We start from the raw sequence: 15354 nt of genomic DNA on the forward strand, positions 1-15354 counted from the left end.
TTCCCAGGGAGGTATAAAGGGGTTCTGTCTTGTTATTCCTGACACACACCGTTGAGTGTCCAGGTGCCCAGTCCAAGGCAGTCCCCTCTATTAGGCAGGATGGGAGGCAGTGGGTTCAAATCCACCACCCCATTACAGTGTATGTTAGACAATTTCGGCTCAGTTGCAAGTAGAGCCGTAGAAGGAATTCCCCAGAGAACAAGACTTGTGAGGGTGCCCCAAGACCAAGTCGTGCAGGACTCATGAGGAGTCGCAACTCCCGGGGAAAGGAAAAAAAAAAACTGTTTGATTTCTTTGTTATGTGTGGGGAATAATGAGTTTCAAGTTCTGCATGTTTCGTGGTAATATTGAAGTGAAAATGAAAAATGAGTCTATAGATTTACACAAAAAATGTTGAGCACAAATATCTAGAAATGTTTTATTACGGTTGAAAAAATCTGATCCGAAGAGGGTCTGTCTGTGTTAGTTTGCTTTTGCTGACAAGCTGCAGAGAGGCGAGAAAAAGGGAGGGAGTTAAAGTGGTGTTGAGGCTCAGAAAGTTTTTTTTTTTCCTTGTTATTTCTGAGGAACAAAGGCTGTTTTCTTAAAAAGTTTTCCTTTGCACCTGGGCCTCATGCCAAAAAGATAGTGGGAAAATCTTGGCAACAGTTCAAGGTAAAAACTCCCTGTTATTCTTGTTAAAACTCAGGCGAAATGCCCAGAGAAAGATAATGGAATTCCAGTGGACAGCCAAGGTCAATGAAAGCCGCTGTAAAAATGTAATGTGAATTTAATATGAAAAAAAGAAAGAAAGAAAATGATGATGTAAATGTGTGTATATATATATATATATTGGGGTTCTGTCTTTCACCTGGATCTTAAATCCTTGCTTTTGGACTTATTTTGGGACAACTGGGTGAGAATGTTTCATGAGCTGAGATAGAGTGTGTGATTTTATCTAAACAACTAACCACTAATCAGAATTCCTGTGGACCTTGTGTGAATGAGATGTATGTGTTGAATTCAAAATGCATAAAGAGTTATAAACAATGTTAGTAGATTTGTTCAGAAGCAATTCGGAAGCTGTAGATATTTTTTTTTGGGAAAAAAAAAATGGTCTTAGGCTTGAAAAAAAAAATCCTTGTTTTGAAAGAACAATGCTTCAGTGTTTTTAGAGAACATGGTGCTACAGACTTTAAACCCCTTACAGGTTATAGGGAAATGTTGGAGGTTCTTTTTTTTTTTTGCAGCACTTTGGAATACAAGGAGAGGAGTTATTGGTTGTAGAGACTTTGTATGGAAAACTGTCACAAGTTGGCAGTGCAAGAAATATATATATATATATATTTGTTTTTGAAAAAAAAAATTGACCCCATATTCCTGACACAGAAGGATTAAGAACTGACATTGATTTTTAAATTTTTGATTGACATTTTATTCAAAAAGGGAGCTAGTGCCCAAGTGATAAAAAGTTATCCTTTTGAGAACCAAAGACATGATATAATTGGCTACGTCTCATGTTGCTTCATAATAATTTTGTGAGATTTGGATTCTGGACTTTGTGATTTTGGCCCAACTCTTTCTAAAGGTTACGGAAAGGAAGGACTAGGACTTTTGTAAACGGGACATTAGATCATGCAAATAGGGGCATTTTTTTCCATCGCCCCCAGCCTGGATTTTGCCAGATTTGAGAAGCGGCAGGAGGCTTTTCAACGTGTGTTACTAACAAATTTTGAGCTGTTCAACGAGTCGGTGTAAAAGGGGAATTGAGTAAGTTTAACACTGCAGCAGGACTGGAGTGGAAGATTGCATTGCAGCAAGTGGATACACGATTGTTAAATCGTTTGCGGAAAGGAAAAGAAAAAGATGCGGAGAAGAAAGATTTTGTTGGATTTCAAGACAGATGAGTGTGTTGTCAAAGGCACAGCCTCTGAGGAGGCCTGCCTTGGATGTGGGCGAAACGACTAGAGAGAGTGCTTCAAGAGCCATACAGCCTGGAAGGATGAGTATTTCCCTCCCCTTCTTTTCCCTCTCATTGTTTTTTGCTACAGGTCCTGAACTCCTGTATGGGATAAACCCAGAAGTCTATGAGACAAGTTTATTGAGAGGCCTGGGAGGGCCTATAGGTGTTGCTGAGTGCTAAGGCTGTGATGGAGTGTGGCATAAGGCTGGAGGCTGTAAGGGCTGACCAACTCAACAACATACAATTTTCTATTTTGACCCAACTCTCCTGGATAGGACCTTTTGTAATGGGACATTGCAAATAATTCGGATTTTTGACGGATTTGAGAGACAATGAGGGACTTTTTCATATGCCATCTAACAACCTTGCTTTTTAAGCCAAAAGGAGGATATGGCACGGAGGCAATGTGACAAAGAATAAAATAAGTTAACCATTGCAGCAGGACCAGAGTAAAAAGGATTACTGCAGATCGCGAAAGAAGGCCCATGGAGGAATCATTTCTCAAGAGGCCATGGAGGGGTCGTTTGGGAGCTGAATAGTGGCCTACCTGCCTCACCCGTGGAGAGACAAGGGATTTCAACAAGATTGGCTGAGACAAAAGTGATGCCGAACAGGATGATCGACAGATGGGTAATCCGTTCCCCCTCCCCCATTCTCTCTCACTGTCTTCCTGCTTTCTTTTTCAGCTTTTTGGACTCCTGTTCCTAAATTGGAGATCCATAAGGCATTGTTACTGAGAGGCCTGTTTTCCAAAAATGGAGATCCATAAGGCATTATTACTGGAAGGCCTGTTTTGGAATCCAAAACAGTTTAAGTCTACCCCACCCACACGCTGGGTATACTAAGTATGACAGCTAAAGCCCTGTAAGAGATGGGAATTTTCTTTACAGACGTTTTCTTTACACAGAGACAATTCTTAGAGACTAGAGACTTGATTGGACAAAGAGACTTTCTTCAAATTAACTGAACATTATTCCTTTGATCAAGGAAGAGGAAACACATCCCCAGTTTGACTTTATGCCAAAGACTGAAAAGACCTGAAAGTTGGACATGTATGTGAATGGCCACCTCTGGCCATAGCAACAAATCCATCATCGGAAGAAGCCAAATGACTGGGCTAGATCAGAATTCTACTGTGGACTATGTCCTTTCTAAAACCTGATTAATATTTTTAATCCTCATGTGTTGTTTACCTCTGGTGATGAAACTATGTACAAATGCTATTCTGCGCTCATTTTCCACTGAAAAGATAGCTTGGCTGCAAGCTAGAAGGGATTGGAGGGACCCATAAGTCTGCTCATTTAGTTTGCTTCAGCTTTTGTATACACGCTTCGCAAAAAAAAAAAAAAAAAAATGGGGGAATAAGGCAGGAATGAAGGGGTAGGAGGAAATGGCCATATAAGGAGGTACGAGCAGGCCAGGAACACAGCCGATGGGTTAACACATGGTTTCCCTGAAATCATGTGTTTTGAGAGAAACGAAAGTAATGAAATGTAATACTGCACCACAAATATGCACCAATGGTTTGATATGTGGGCGGTCGTAAACTGAACCCACTGAATTGTATAAATAGACACTCGACCCTGTCTGCGGGGTTCTCCCTTTTCAGCATCTAGTTGTGCGTGGGATGAACCTCTGCAGCTGCAGGAAACTTTTAGTAAACTGCTTTCTTTGGAAAAAAACCTCCAGTTGTCTGTCTCCTACTTCCACTGCGTCCGCACAGACACACAAGCCGAGAAGAGGGGAAGTCTGGTTTCCGCTACACAGCCAAACAGGTCCTGGGCCTCACCAAACTGCAAACCCCAGAATTCTGCAGGAGGCAGAAACCGGATTAAAAGTGGATTCATGTTCTAGTGTGATGAGGCAGTACAATAGCTAAGAATGTGCAAGGGTGGCTGATGATAACCCTTATACTCTGTTTGGGCAAATGGTGAAGGCTTGGGGACTGCTCCAAACCCCCCCCCCCCCCAAGTGACCACTTTTTGCTCCAGAATGACACCAAAAAGCCCTCTAGGACATGGGGGCATTTTCACCATTTGGGAGGCTTTTCTTGCATTTTGAGAGAAAAGAGGTTTTGCAAATGTTTGATCCCTGGGAGATTTGTGGGGTTCCAAACACCATAGAAATGTTCCCCACATACCCTAGAGGGCATTTGGAGGTTATTTTAGAGCTAAAGACTCTTTGACATCTGAGAGATCCAAAGGACCTGGAAAGTGCCATACATTTACATTCTCAGGCTGTGCTTCTGCCCTACAGAGTCCCAAAGGTATTTTGAGGTTGTTGTTGTTTTTTAAATAAGAAGGCTTTTAAAAATGTGGATCTTTTGAGGTCCAGCTGAGGTGTACACATTGGCTCTGGGCTTCAGGTATGTGCCACCTTTATACTGTACCAGTAATGTAACCCTGCTCTTACTTGTTATATTTACTTTTGAAAAGGGCCTCATTCAGCCACACTTTCCTAGTAACCTCAGACAATTAACTAAAAGTGCTTCTACACAGGCCACTTATCCCAGGGTTGATCCAGAGTAGCAAACATCAGATCAGTTCCAGGATAGTTCAGACCACCACTTCAGATGGGCCGCCAATACAGTCCCCCTCATGTTCTCATTGACAAAGCAGCCATTTGGTGTGACATGACTCCTGTCCATTGGTCATCACCTGAAGTGACCGCTGGATGTCAAAACAATGCAGGAGGAAGGAAAGGAATCCCCCTCCATCCTCTCCCGTCTTCTGGCCATCACCACTTCAGGGGTTGTGACCAACACAGTCATGTTGTGCCCAGTGGCAACCATGACAAGAAGAAGAATGGGAGGGGGATCACAGTACAAATCGTTGTGTAAATTTATATTGTCATCATTTTATATGCTATGTATTCTGTATTTTATGTGTGCTGTATCTTAGAGAGCTTTTGTGAGCTGCCCCGAGTCCCTTCGGGGAGATGGTGGTGGGATACAAATAAAGTTTTATTATTATATTATTATGTCCCCTGGTCACCCAAGCCTGGGGAATATGTGGTGGCCATGTAAACCAATGTGGCCAGTTCTGCCTGCTTACACGGGTCCAAAGTTGCAATTTGCTCCTGATTCTCGGGACCCTTGGCCCTCATTAATCCAAATCAGCTTCATGCATTTTTAGCTGCCACAAATATGATTTACCTGCCCTTTGGGATAAGTGGTCGCTGTCAATTTGCCCAATGTTAGGCCCCATTACACTGCCATATAATGCAGTTTCGGATTGCATTATATGGTCAGTGTAGGCTCACATAATGCAGTGTAGATGTAGCCTTGGTTTTGACTCACTGCTTCCATGCTCTGGCTGGAACTCAAATTCAAGCACACATTCACCATCTGAAGCCTACTTAAAGTGTGATCTGAGATCAGACAGCAGGCACTGGAAACATCTCTACCCTCTGCAGCCCTAGCTACTGCTAGTCAGAGGAGACAAAACTATGTTAGGCAGGAAATTTGACAACTCTGAACAAATTAGGAGGTTTTCAAGACTGATGAGATGATGAGAGAGACTAGTTTAGCACTGTGTGTAACCACTCTAAAAGGCTAGCTACCGATTCTCTAGCTATGAGGAAAACACAAGATATTGAAAAGGGATAGCAGTGGTCCTAAGAGGTAATTTATTCTTCCTAGCAGCATTGCAATAACAGAAACTGCAAAATACTGTGAACATCATACCTCCTTCTCTGGTTGGCTGGGTTTAAACATATGACCCAATGCCACAGATATGCCTAAATCACCCACTTCTAAGACAACATTTTGGGGGTAACAAATACTTATGTACCCAAAGTAATGACATTATTATTATTATTTTATTATGACACAGCAAACAAGATAGATATGCTGGATTTCTTATCACAAAATCACAAGTCGAACACTTCCCAAGTGTCTAGGACTGTGTGATGTATTTTCGGATGATGCGTGCAGATCCCAGCAGGGTGGCCTTTTGCAGTTGGCAGATCGTAATTTTGTCAATGTCTATTGATTCCAAATGCCGGCTGAGATCTTTTGGCATGGCACCCAATGTGCCCATCACCACCGGGACCACCTGTATTATTATTATTATTATTATTATTATTATTATTATTATTATTATTATTTAAATGGAGCATCACAATGTTCTATTACTAGCTTTTTAAATAAAACTTTCCCAAAAAAACAAAACATGTTTGTTATGTCCCTGGTTTTCATTCACACCATCATGGAACTTACACCAGTTTTTAAACGACTCCAGCACCATTTGTAAGTCTTGTATTTTTAATTGGCTATCTTCAAGCACATTAGAAACTTTATTTAGAAAATGAGATCGCCGGCTTCTCTCTTCCCACGATTGGGACAGTTGGTACTCTTTTTCCATCTCAGGGTCAGTGTTATCATCTTTTTTGTAGTATTCATAGGTCCGGTTCACATTGTCCACAATGCGATTGAGTTTCTTAGACACCTCCTATAAGAACACAGTGAGAAAGGAGAAATACAGTGGACTTCTAAAGAAATGATCCGAGGGCCCAGTCCTCGGTTATGTGACTCCCTTCACCCTTTTATGCCCTCTTCTGGAGCCTTTGCTAGAAGAATCACAACAGTACATTCTGGCTTCTAGTGAAAGATGGATCTGCAATATCAGTACAGAACTATCTGCTGTGGATATAAAATCAGTGAGTGCTTGAATATATATAGGTTATATATAACCTAAAATAAAGATATAAGACTGCAAAATCAAGTTTTGCTTTATAGAAATTTGTAAAAAAAATTCAAGCCATGGATGGTTCACTCCTTGGCTATAGGGACTACAGTGTAGGGAGCCAACTGTATGTTTTACCCTGATCTTATTGTGGTAAGTATTCTTAGGGTGCCTCAGACAGCAGCAAAATCTTTGTCTTATAACTGAGTCAAAAATCCCAGGACCTGACAGCAGGTCCACACACAGACCTGTCAGTCCTGGGATATGGCCCCCCGCCGTCTTCATAGCCTTTGTTTGAAGCAGATCAAGATGGAGGATGGATGGGGGATATCTGGTGGAAGTTTTTTTTAAAAAAAAAATCCCTCTGTTATGTGCTGGAGCATATATGTGCACATGTGAATATCTTAACATAAACACAAGCAGATTTGCACGTGTGCATATGAGGTCCAGTGCATAATGGAGGTAATTTTTTAAAAAATTCTTCCATCAGATCTCTCTCTTTTCTCAATTCTTATTTCAACCTCTGTTTAATATTATAAAGTGTAAAATAAAAAGTTTCAGAAAGTTCTAATTGCTCTTCATTTGTGCTTTCCTTGAACCACCTGTTTGTTCGTTTGACAGCCTGATCAGCTAATCAGTTGTTTCAGGCTTTTAAAAAGTGCACATGCTCTGAAGCAGTCTACCCAGGGCAGAGGAAAGGAAAGCACATATTTTGCATGACTGTAGGAATATACAGTTATGCAAAGGTGCATATTTTTCAGGCAGAATCAGGTTTTAAGCACATTTCTTTTACACATGTTTTTTAATTCTTAGCCCGATCCCTCACATGCCCTTTTTTCACCCGGTTACTTCCAGGTTTTACAGCATGTGTAGAAAGGCCCTTAGAATGGTACTGCCTCACTCTCCGTGCTACCCCCTTCCATCAAAAAGCATTCTCCACCTGATCTGGAAATTAGCACATAATCACTCATATGTCTCTCATGGTACTGGGATCACTGGGCTTTCAAAGTTTGTTTTCTTCAGAGTACAGACAGAGGTGTGTGGGAAAGCAGGCACTATCTGGAGAATTTGTGGTGGCAGGAGACAAAGGAAGGTTCCTCAAGGGTAAACTGAAATAACAGGTGTATGTGTAATAATCTCAGCATGGAGTATGTCTTCATGAATCAAATGAGCCAAGCAATGTCTGGTAAAATAGATAATTTTTGCAAGATGTGACAAATGAAGGGGAAATAGATCTACCATCTGATGATTAGGTGGAACATTCAGTTTCAGAAGCATCCCAATGGTGGATATGTGTTTCTTGAGCAAAGGCAAAGAGGCCTACTGCCTTGGTGACTTCCTTATGGGTTTCCTGGGGGCATTTCCTTGGCCATTATTGGAAGTGGGATGCTCAGTTACTTTCGGACAGATCTTTCTCTGCCCCAACAGGTCTCTTACATCCTTAACGCAGGTAAAATTCCATTTGGACATTGCAGGAGTGAGAGAGGCATCAATACTGTAGCAGCGAACCCTGACAAACTAAGGGAAGGATCTAATTTGACTGGGATCTCCATGGGAGCGTCTTTTGTGTTCCCTCTGCCCTGAAAAGACATTGCTGGGTGGAATGCACATGTTAATGAATACAGTGCTCTATCCAATTCGTTTATCATGCTGTTAAGTGTCATACACCAATTCATATGCTGTAATTATGGGAGAAGGAGGAGTCTGAAAAGCTCATTGAGATAAATCGTACAGACTAACTATTTAACAGCATTTTGGCCATAGGCCATTTCATGCTGCTTGTAGTAGGTTAGAAATGTGAGAGATGGTTTTGAGATGAATTCTGCTATCTCACAGTGTTCTTAAAAACACAGTATAATTCATAGACATTAACCAAGATCCATGTTAGTTTAAATCTAAGGAAACTTGTTGGCTCCCCTAAAATAGAGGGGCGTAGCATCACTTAAACCTAGAAACTGATCATTACCAGAGGCGTATAGGATAGGATTGCAGAAAGAGAACCCCCGTCTCCCAAACAGCTTCAAACACCAGGAAATCAAAACTGTAATTCCACTCTAGTTTTGGTCTTGGCTGATTTAGGAGGGGAGAAAATGTGGTCTGCTAAAAAAGCCAGGATGCAGATTACAGCCAGGAAATCAGAAAATGTTTACTTCTTGGGAGGAGAGCAATGGCCAACCTTGATAAAATAGAGAAGAGCAGAGACATCACACTGGCAACGAAGGTCCGCATAGTCAAAGCAATGGTATTCCCCATAGTAACCTATGGATGTGAGAGCTGGACCATAAGGAAGGCTGAGCGAAGGAAGATAGACGCTTTTGAACTCTGGTGCTGGAGGAAAATCCTGAGAATGCCTTGGACCGCAAGAAAATCCAACCAGTCCATCTTCCAGGAAATAATGCCCAGCTGCTTACTGGAGGAAAGGATATTAGAGGCAAGGATGAAGTATTTTGGCCACATCATAAGAAGACAGGAAAGCTTGGAAAAGATCATGATGCTGGGGAAAATGGAAGCAAAAAGGAAGAGAGGCCAACTAAGGGCAAGATGGATGGATGGGATCCTTGAAGTGGCTGGCTTGAACTTGAAGGGGGGGGGGGGGCGATGGCCGACAGGGAGCTCTGGCGTGGACTGGTCCATGAGGTCACGAAGAGCCAGAAACGACGATGCGACTCAGCAGCAGCAAAAAAGCAAACACTGATCCCCAAACCCTTTATAATTGCTCACCTTCAAATTGAGCAGAAAACATGGCTTCCTCTCTCTCTCTCTCTCTCTCTCTCTCTCTCTCTCTCTCTCTCTCTCTCTCTCTCTCTCTCTCCCCTCCCCCCTCCCTCCTGCAAATCAAAAAGTGTTTTCCACACTGCTTTGAAAACAGGCACAAATCGCTGTGCCCCACTTTCATGCTACTGGAATCACCTACAAAAAGATTCCTAACTTTTTTTTTTCAGATTGGAGACAAAGACTTGTAGGAAAGCAGTCACTTCATTGCATGGAGTGCAATAGAGTGTGCGTCTATACTGTAGAATTAATGCAGTTTGAAACCACTTTAACTGTCTTAAAATAACTGCTATGGAATTCTTGGAGTTGTTGCTTAGTGCAGCACTAGCACTTCTTGGCCAAGAAGGCTAAAGACCTTGCAAAATGACAACCCTCTGAATTTCATGATATTGATATGTGACAAGTAAATTGGTCTCAAACTGCATTAATTCTGTAGTGTAAATGCACCCAAAAAAGGTGGAGTGAAAAAGAGAGCCAGAGTATATGTGGAGGCCCCTCAGAGGAAACAGGGAAAACAGCTAAAAAGCAAGTTGGAACAATGTGACTTTCCTCAAACTTTCTAGTTGGCATTTTGCTTCTGGGAAAGCAAGGGTGCATGCTCGATCATTATCCCACCCTGAGAAAGCATTAGAGTTGTGCAGGACGATTTTATAGTTGTATTTTATTAATAGCTCCAGAGTTCTGTTGATGCCTACTGGCAAAGACTGCTTTAAAATACAATACAAAAGAGCTGGCAAATATACCCTTGAAAACAAGGGGAGGAATGATTCCTACTTTTTCCCACAATGTTTTTTTCTCCCCCCCCCCCCCCCAAAACTAAATGTGAAGGTGGGGAAGAAGGTTGCTCAACAAGTTCAGTAGAATGAAGCCACTTCCTTCCCACCCACCCATCAAGATGTTGTAGTAGTATGAGGCAACCCCACAGTAAAATTTGTACAGCACAGAAACAAGACCAAAAAAATCTCTTTAAGATACTCTGGAGAGATCTGGGATACAAGGTCAGAAGAGGGCAGGTTTAGAACAGGGGTGGGCAACTGCAGCAGGCCTAGGGGCCTAATATTATGTTTGAGAGCCCTTCATTGACTTCAATGGAGTGCCCAATATGATCCCCTCCTAAGTACCAAATGACCCCAAACCAGAAATGGCCAGAAGTCCAATTCTGGATTAAAAATGGATATTTTCTGACATCGAACAATCTATCTAAAAAGCAAATTGCTTGTTCTGAAAGGTTGGTTTTCCAGAAAAGGGGTGCTCCTGGAATGGCTGAGTGCTACAAAAATGGTTTACATCTAGTTGATTGTACCACTGAATCAATGGGAACCTGATAAATCAATATCTCCATAAAACCGATTTATTCAATGAGTTTACTCTTTACAATAGTTCAGATTTATGTTGACATATACATTACTTAGGAGCCCCAGATGGCACAGCGGGATGAACTGCTGAGCTGCTGAACTTGCTGACCGAAAGGTTGGCGAATCCGGGGAGCTCCTTCTGTTAACCCCAGCTTCTGTCAAACTAGCAGTTTGGAAATATGCAAATGTGAATAGATCAATTGGTACCACTCCGGCAGGAAGATAAGGGCACTCCATGCAGTCATGCCAGACACATGACCTTGTAGATGTCTACGGTCAACGCCAGGTCTTTGGCTTAGAAATGGAGATGAGCACCAATTCCCAGAACTGAACATGACTAGACTTACTGTCAGGGGAAAACTATTACATTTATACATTGCTTGAGCTGCCTGAGGACTTAATCCCCTCTCTTATAATAATAATAATAATAATAATAATAATAATAATAATAATAATAATAATAATAATAATAATACTAATAATAATAATAATAATAAAATAAATTTATTCTTATATCCCGCCCCATCTCCCCGAGGGGACTCGGGGCAGCTCACAGCAATAATAAAAACAGTGACAAATTACACATTGTAAAATCAAACATAACTCTTATACCCTTTTCCTTCCAAACATGAAAAACCATTGGCTTCCTGAAATTAAGTATAAGGTATTTTCCTTTCCCATAAAATCAAAGTACACAGTACATAGTACCTGAGGCAAGACAAATTATTTTGGTACCTCAGACACAAAATCTCACAAGTGCAACTTCCCATCCCTGCCAATACAAATATAGCAATAGTAAATAATTAAAAGCTACTTTTGGACTATAACTTTCCAAATACTCCAGATAGCATGATCAGTGGTTGGGGGATTCTGGAAGCTATGATCCAAGAAATGCATCTTTTTCAAGCTCTAGCCAATTCACACAATATCTTGAATATTCATTGTGTGGTTTAATAATAATAATAATAATAAAACTTTATTTATAACCCGCCACCATCTCCCCAATGGGGACTCGGGGCGGCTTACATGGGGCCATGCCCAGACACGATACAATATAACAAAATAAAACAATATATCATAACACAATATAATAGTACAAAAATAATCATATACATTACAACGCAAATCAGAGCAGACAGGGCGGGCCACATGAACATTTAATTAAATTAAAATTAATTAAAAACTCGGGAGAGAGAGGCATATAAATAAAGAGAACAGGGGTATAAGACGGAACAGTCCAAACAGTCCAAAGGATAGAATCCCAGGGGAGTAATCAAGAGGTATATAACATTTACTCCCCGAAGGCACATCGAAAAAGCCACGTTTTTAGATCTTTCTTAAAAGCCAATAAGGTGGGGGCTTGCCTGATCTCAGAGGGCAATGAATTCCACAGTCGGGGGGCCACAGCAGAAAAGGCCCTCTCTCTCGTTCCCACTAGACGGGCCTGGGATAGAGGCAGTGGCGAAAGAAGGGCCTCCCCGGATGAGCGGAGGGATCGAATAGGTTTATAATAGGAGATACGGTCACGAATGTAGGTGGGTCCCAAACCGTTTAGGGCCTTATAAATGATGGTATTCACCTTGAATTGGGACCAGAAGGTGAACGGCAGCCAGTGGAGCTCTTTGAACAGGGGAGTAGATCTCTCCCTGTAGCTCGCCCCTGTAATTAATCTGGCCGCCGAGCGCTGAACCAATTGTAGTTTCCGGGCCGTCTTCAAGGGAAGCCCCACGTAGAGCGCATTACAGTAGTAAAGGCTCCTTAAAACATCTAGAGTAAGCTTGCATATCTCTAATCCTGAGTGGGGTCAATATACATATGGGTGTGTGGAGTTTTACATGTTTTTAGATTCCATTCTGTAGTTAAATAAAGAGATGCAAATATATACACATACAATCAGGGTTCAAATCCTTCCAAAAACCATAGAAATCTTGAAATCCAAAAACCATGAAATCACACATACCTGACCTGCTTCGCCAGGTCTTCTTGCTCCAGGGAAGGCATTCCATTTAAAAACAAAACAGTAACACATACCTTCTTTGCTCTTTCCAACTGTAATACGTCTAGTTTCTCCAACACATTTTTCACAGCGGGAGGCACGTCAATTCCTGAAGACACTATGATTTCAGGTTTCGGGACTGTGTATTTGGATTTGGCCTCAGTTTCAATTTCTGGTTCACCTTCACTTCCACTTCTTGAATGTGAGGAGGATGAAGATTTGGCCTCATCTTTTGGGGGAACAAGAGGTGGTACATTTTGCCATGCAACAAACTTATGGGAATTCATTACTGCAGCACACAGTGAGCAAGGTGATTTTCCTTGTGGTTTGGGAAGGCAAACTTATGTTTAAAAGTTTTTTCCTGCTGTTAAACAGAAAATAATCACTAAGAGATGTGCAGATTCTGTTTGTGTGGTTGCTGTCACAGTTGCCATTCCACAGCTTCTAATCCATGACATCACTGGACAGACCACAGTCATTTGCATATAAAGAAGGCCGAGGAACGGGTTAGTTCAACACAACCAAGAGAAAGTTCCATATATGTGTCCCAGAATGCATCAGTGCTTTAGGGAGTCAGTGCTGTGCCATGCTGTATGTCAGAAAGGGAGGGAGAGAGCACTCTCCAGCCAATAGCTACTGCCTTTTTGAGTCGAGGATAATTCAGGTCATGCTTGCACTATACCTTTATTGGACAACTGAAATATTAAAAAAAACTAGCTGTACCTGACCACACGTTGCTGTGGCCCAGGCTGGTTAAATGGAAAAGAAAGAAAAGAGAAAAAGCTGGTTCCTAATACAGTAGAGTCTCACTTATCCAAGCTAAACGGGCCGGCAGAAGCTTGGATAAGCGAATATCTTGGATAATAAGGAGGGATTAAGGAAAAGCCTATTAAACATCAAATTAGGTTATGATTTTACAAATTAAGCACCAAAACATGATGTTACACAACAAATTGGACAGAAAAAGTAGTTCAATACGCAGTAATGTTATGTTGTAATTACTGTATTTACGAATTTAGCACCAAAATATCACGAAATATTGAAAACATTGACTACAAAAATGGCTTGGATAATCCAGAAGCTTGGATAAGTGAGGCTTGGATAAGCGAGACTCTACTGTATATGTAATTTCATAATGCTTGTGGGTATACAATATTTTTGTTGCTCCATTGTCTGTGCAGATATAAAGAATATCTCGTTTAGTGACTCTAGAACACGCAACATATAATTGTCCATGTGAGAAGCAATCCGTGTGAATTCTGGACCGCAGAATTCTAAAGATTAGCCCTGAGCATAAATTATGTAGTATAGCATGTGTTGCTTTGATGTCCAGGAGATGCTGTTGTTTTTCCTAAAAAAACATATTTTTATCCGTCACAGGTGTGACAGCTATATAATAGTAGGTATGTAAAAACATGAGAACATGCGCCTTTTTGAATGCCACATTGTGTCAAATTTTCAAAGTGATTGGTGAAGAATTTTGTGAGATTTTGAACAAAGAAACAGTTGCAATTGTATTTATATAAGAAGATTTTAAGTTGTAATGTTTTTGATTGTGGGCTGCTTTGAGGCCCCTTCCACACAGCTGAATAAAATCCCACATTGTCTGCTTTGAACTGGGTTATATGGCAGTGTGGACTCTGGGCCCTTCCACATAGCCATATAACCCAGAATATAAAGACTGAAAAACCCACAATATCTGCTTTGAACTGGGATATATGGCAGTGTGGACTAAGATAACTCAGTTCAAAGCAGATATTGTGGATTATCTGCCTTGCTATGTCGGGTTATATGGCTGTGTGGAAGGGCTCAGAGGAAGAGATAAAGCAGAATATAAATAAACAAATAAATAAATAAATTCTGTATGTGGCATTCAACCTTTGAGTCATCTCCTGTTATTTTTTGGACATCATTTCCCTGAAACCAGTGCAATTGAATTCAGGGAATTGAAGTCCCAATACGTTGAAGCCCCAGCTGAGGGTGTTCCATTCAGGAAGTCCTGGTTCCTGGGTCTCTGTGCCCTGTAAGACTGACGGGAGGGGTGGGCCGTGGCTTGGAGCACCAGAAGTGCCTGCTCTTTCTGTGCCGCTAGGCCACGCTGCTTTGAGTTCCGCCTCGCCTGCCTCTTGTACCTCCCCATGGCCCTTCCTTCGATGCTGCTCCGCCATGAAGCTGTTAGCTGGGTTCCTCCTGGTACTGGGAGCTGCCACCGCTGGCCTTTCCCTGTTGTTGTCGCAGCTCCCTGGAAAGCCCGCTTCCTTCAGCTCTCTCCCTGGAGAACAGATGCAGCTTTGACAGTATCCCAACTCAAAGGCGTGAAGTCATAGGAGTTGTTGTAGTTTATAAAGGTCTTTAGCCATCTCTGCCAAAGAGTGCTGCAAAAAAATGCAAATCCCACAGTCTTGAGCCTGGATTGTGAAAGTAGTGTCTAACTGCATCAGTTCTACCGTGTGTTCTCTTGGCATACTGATATTCCAGGCAGTGGAGAATTCCAATGTAATTAAATCAAAGTGAAACTAAATAAAAAATCTATGAGAATTCAATGTAGCAATGCATTTGGGAAGATTGGAATAGAATAGTCAAATATGCAGTATAACGTGTGTT

General features: G+C 41.5%; 1 protein-coding gene across 1 annotated transcript in view; it reads right to left on the reverse strand.

Annotated features, from left to right (window-relative positions):
- LOC103277777 (trichohyalin) overlaps positions 1-15131 on the reverse strand; it is a 35849-nt gene extending 20718 nt beyond the window's left edge. Inside the window, exons 1-2 of the mRNA XM_062970963.1 lie at positions 12786-15131; positions 6162-6393 (exon numbers count right to left, since the gene is read on the reverse strand). Of these exons, the coding sequence (XP_062827033.1) occupies positions 6162-6393; positions 12786-13037 (484 nt within the window). The 5' untranslated portion in view covers positions 13038-15131. The remainder of the gene's footprint in view (positions 1-6161; positions 6394-12785) is intronic.
- Positions 15132-15354: the final 223 nt, after the last annotated feature.

The sequence above is a fragment of the Anolis carolinensis genome, chromosome 2 (genome assembly GCF_035594765.1).
Source record: "Anolis carolinensis isolate JA03-04 chromosome 2, rAnoCar3.1.pri, whole genome shotgun sequence".
NCBI lineage: Eukaryota > Metazoa > Chordata > Lepidosauria > Squamata > Dactyloidae > Anolis > Anolis carolinensis.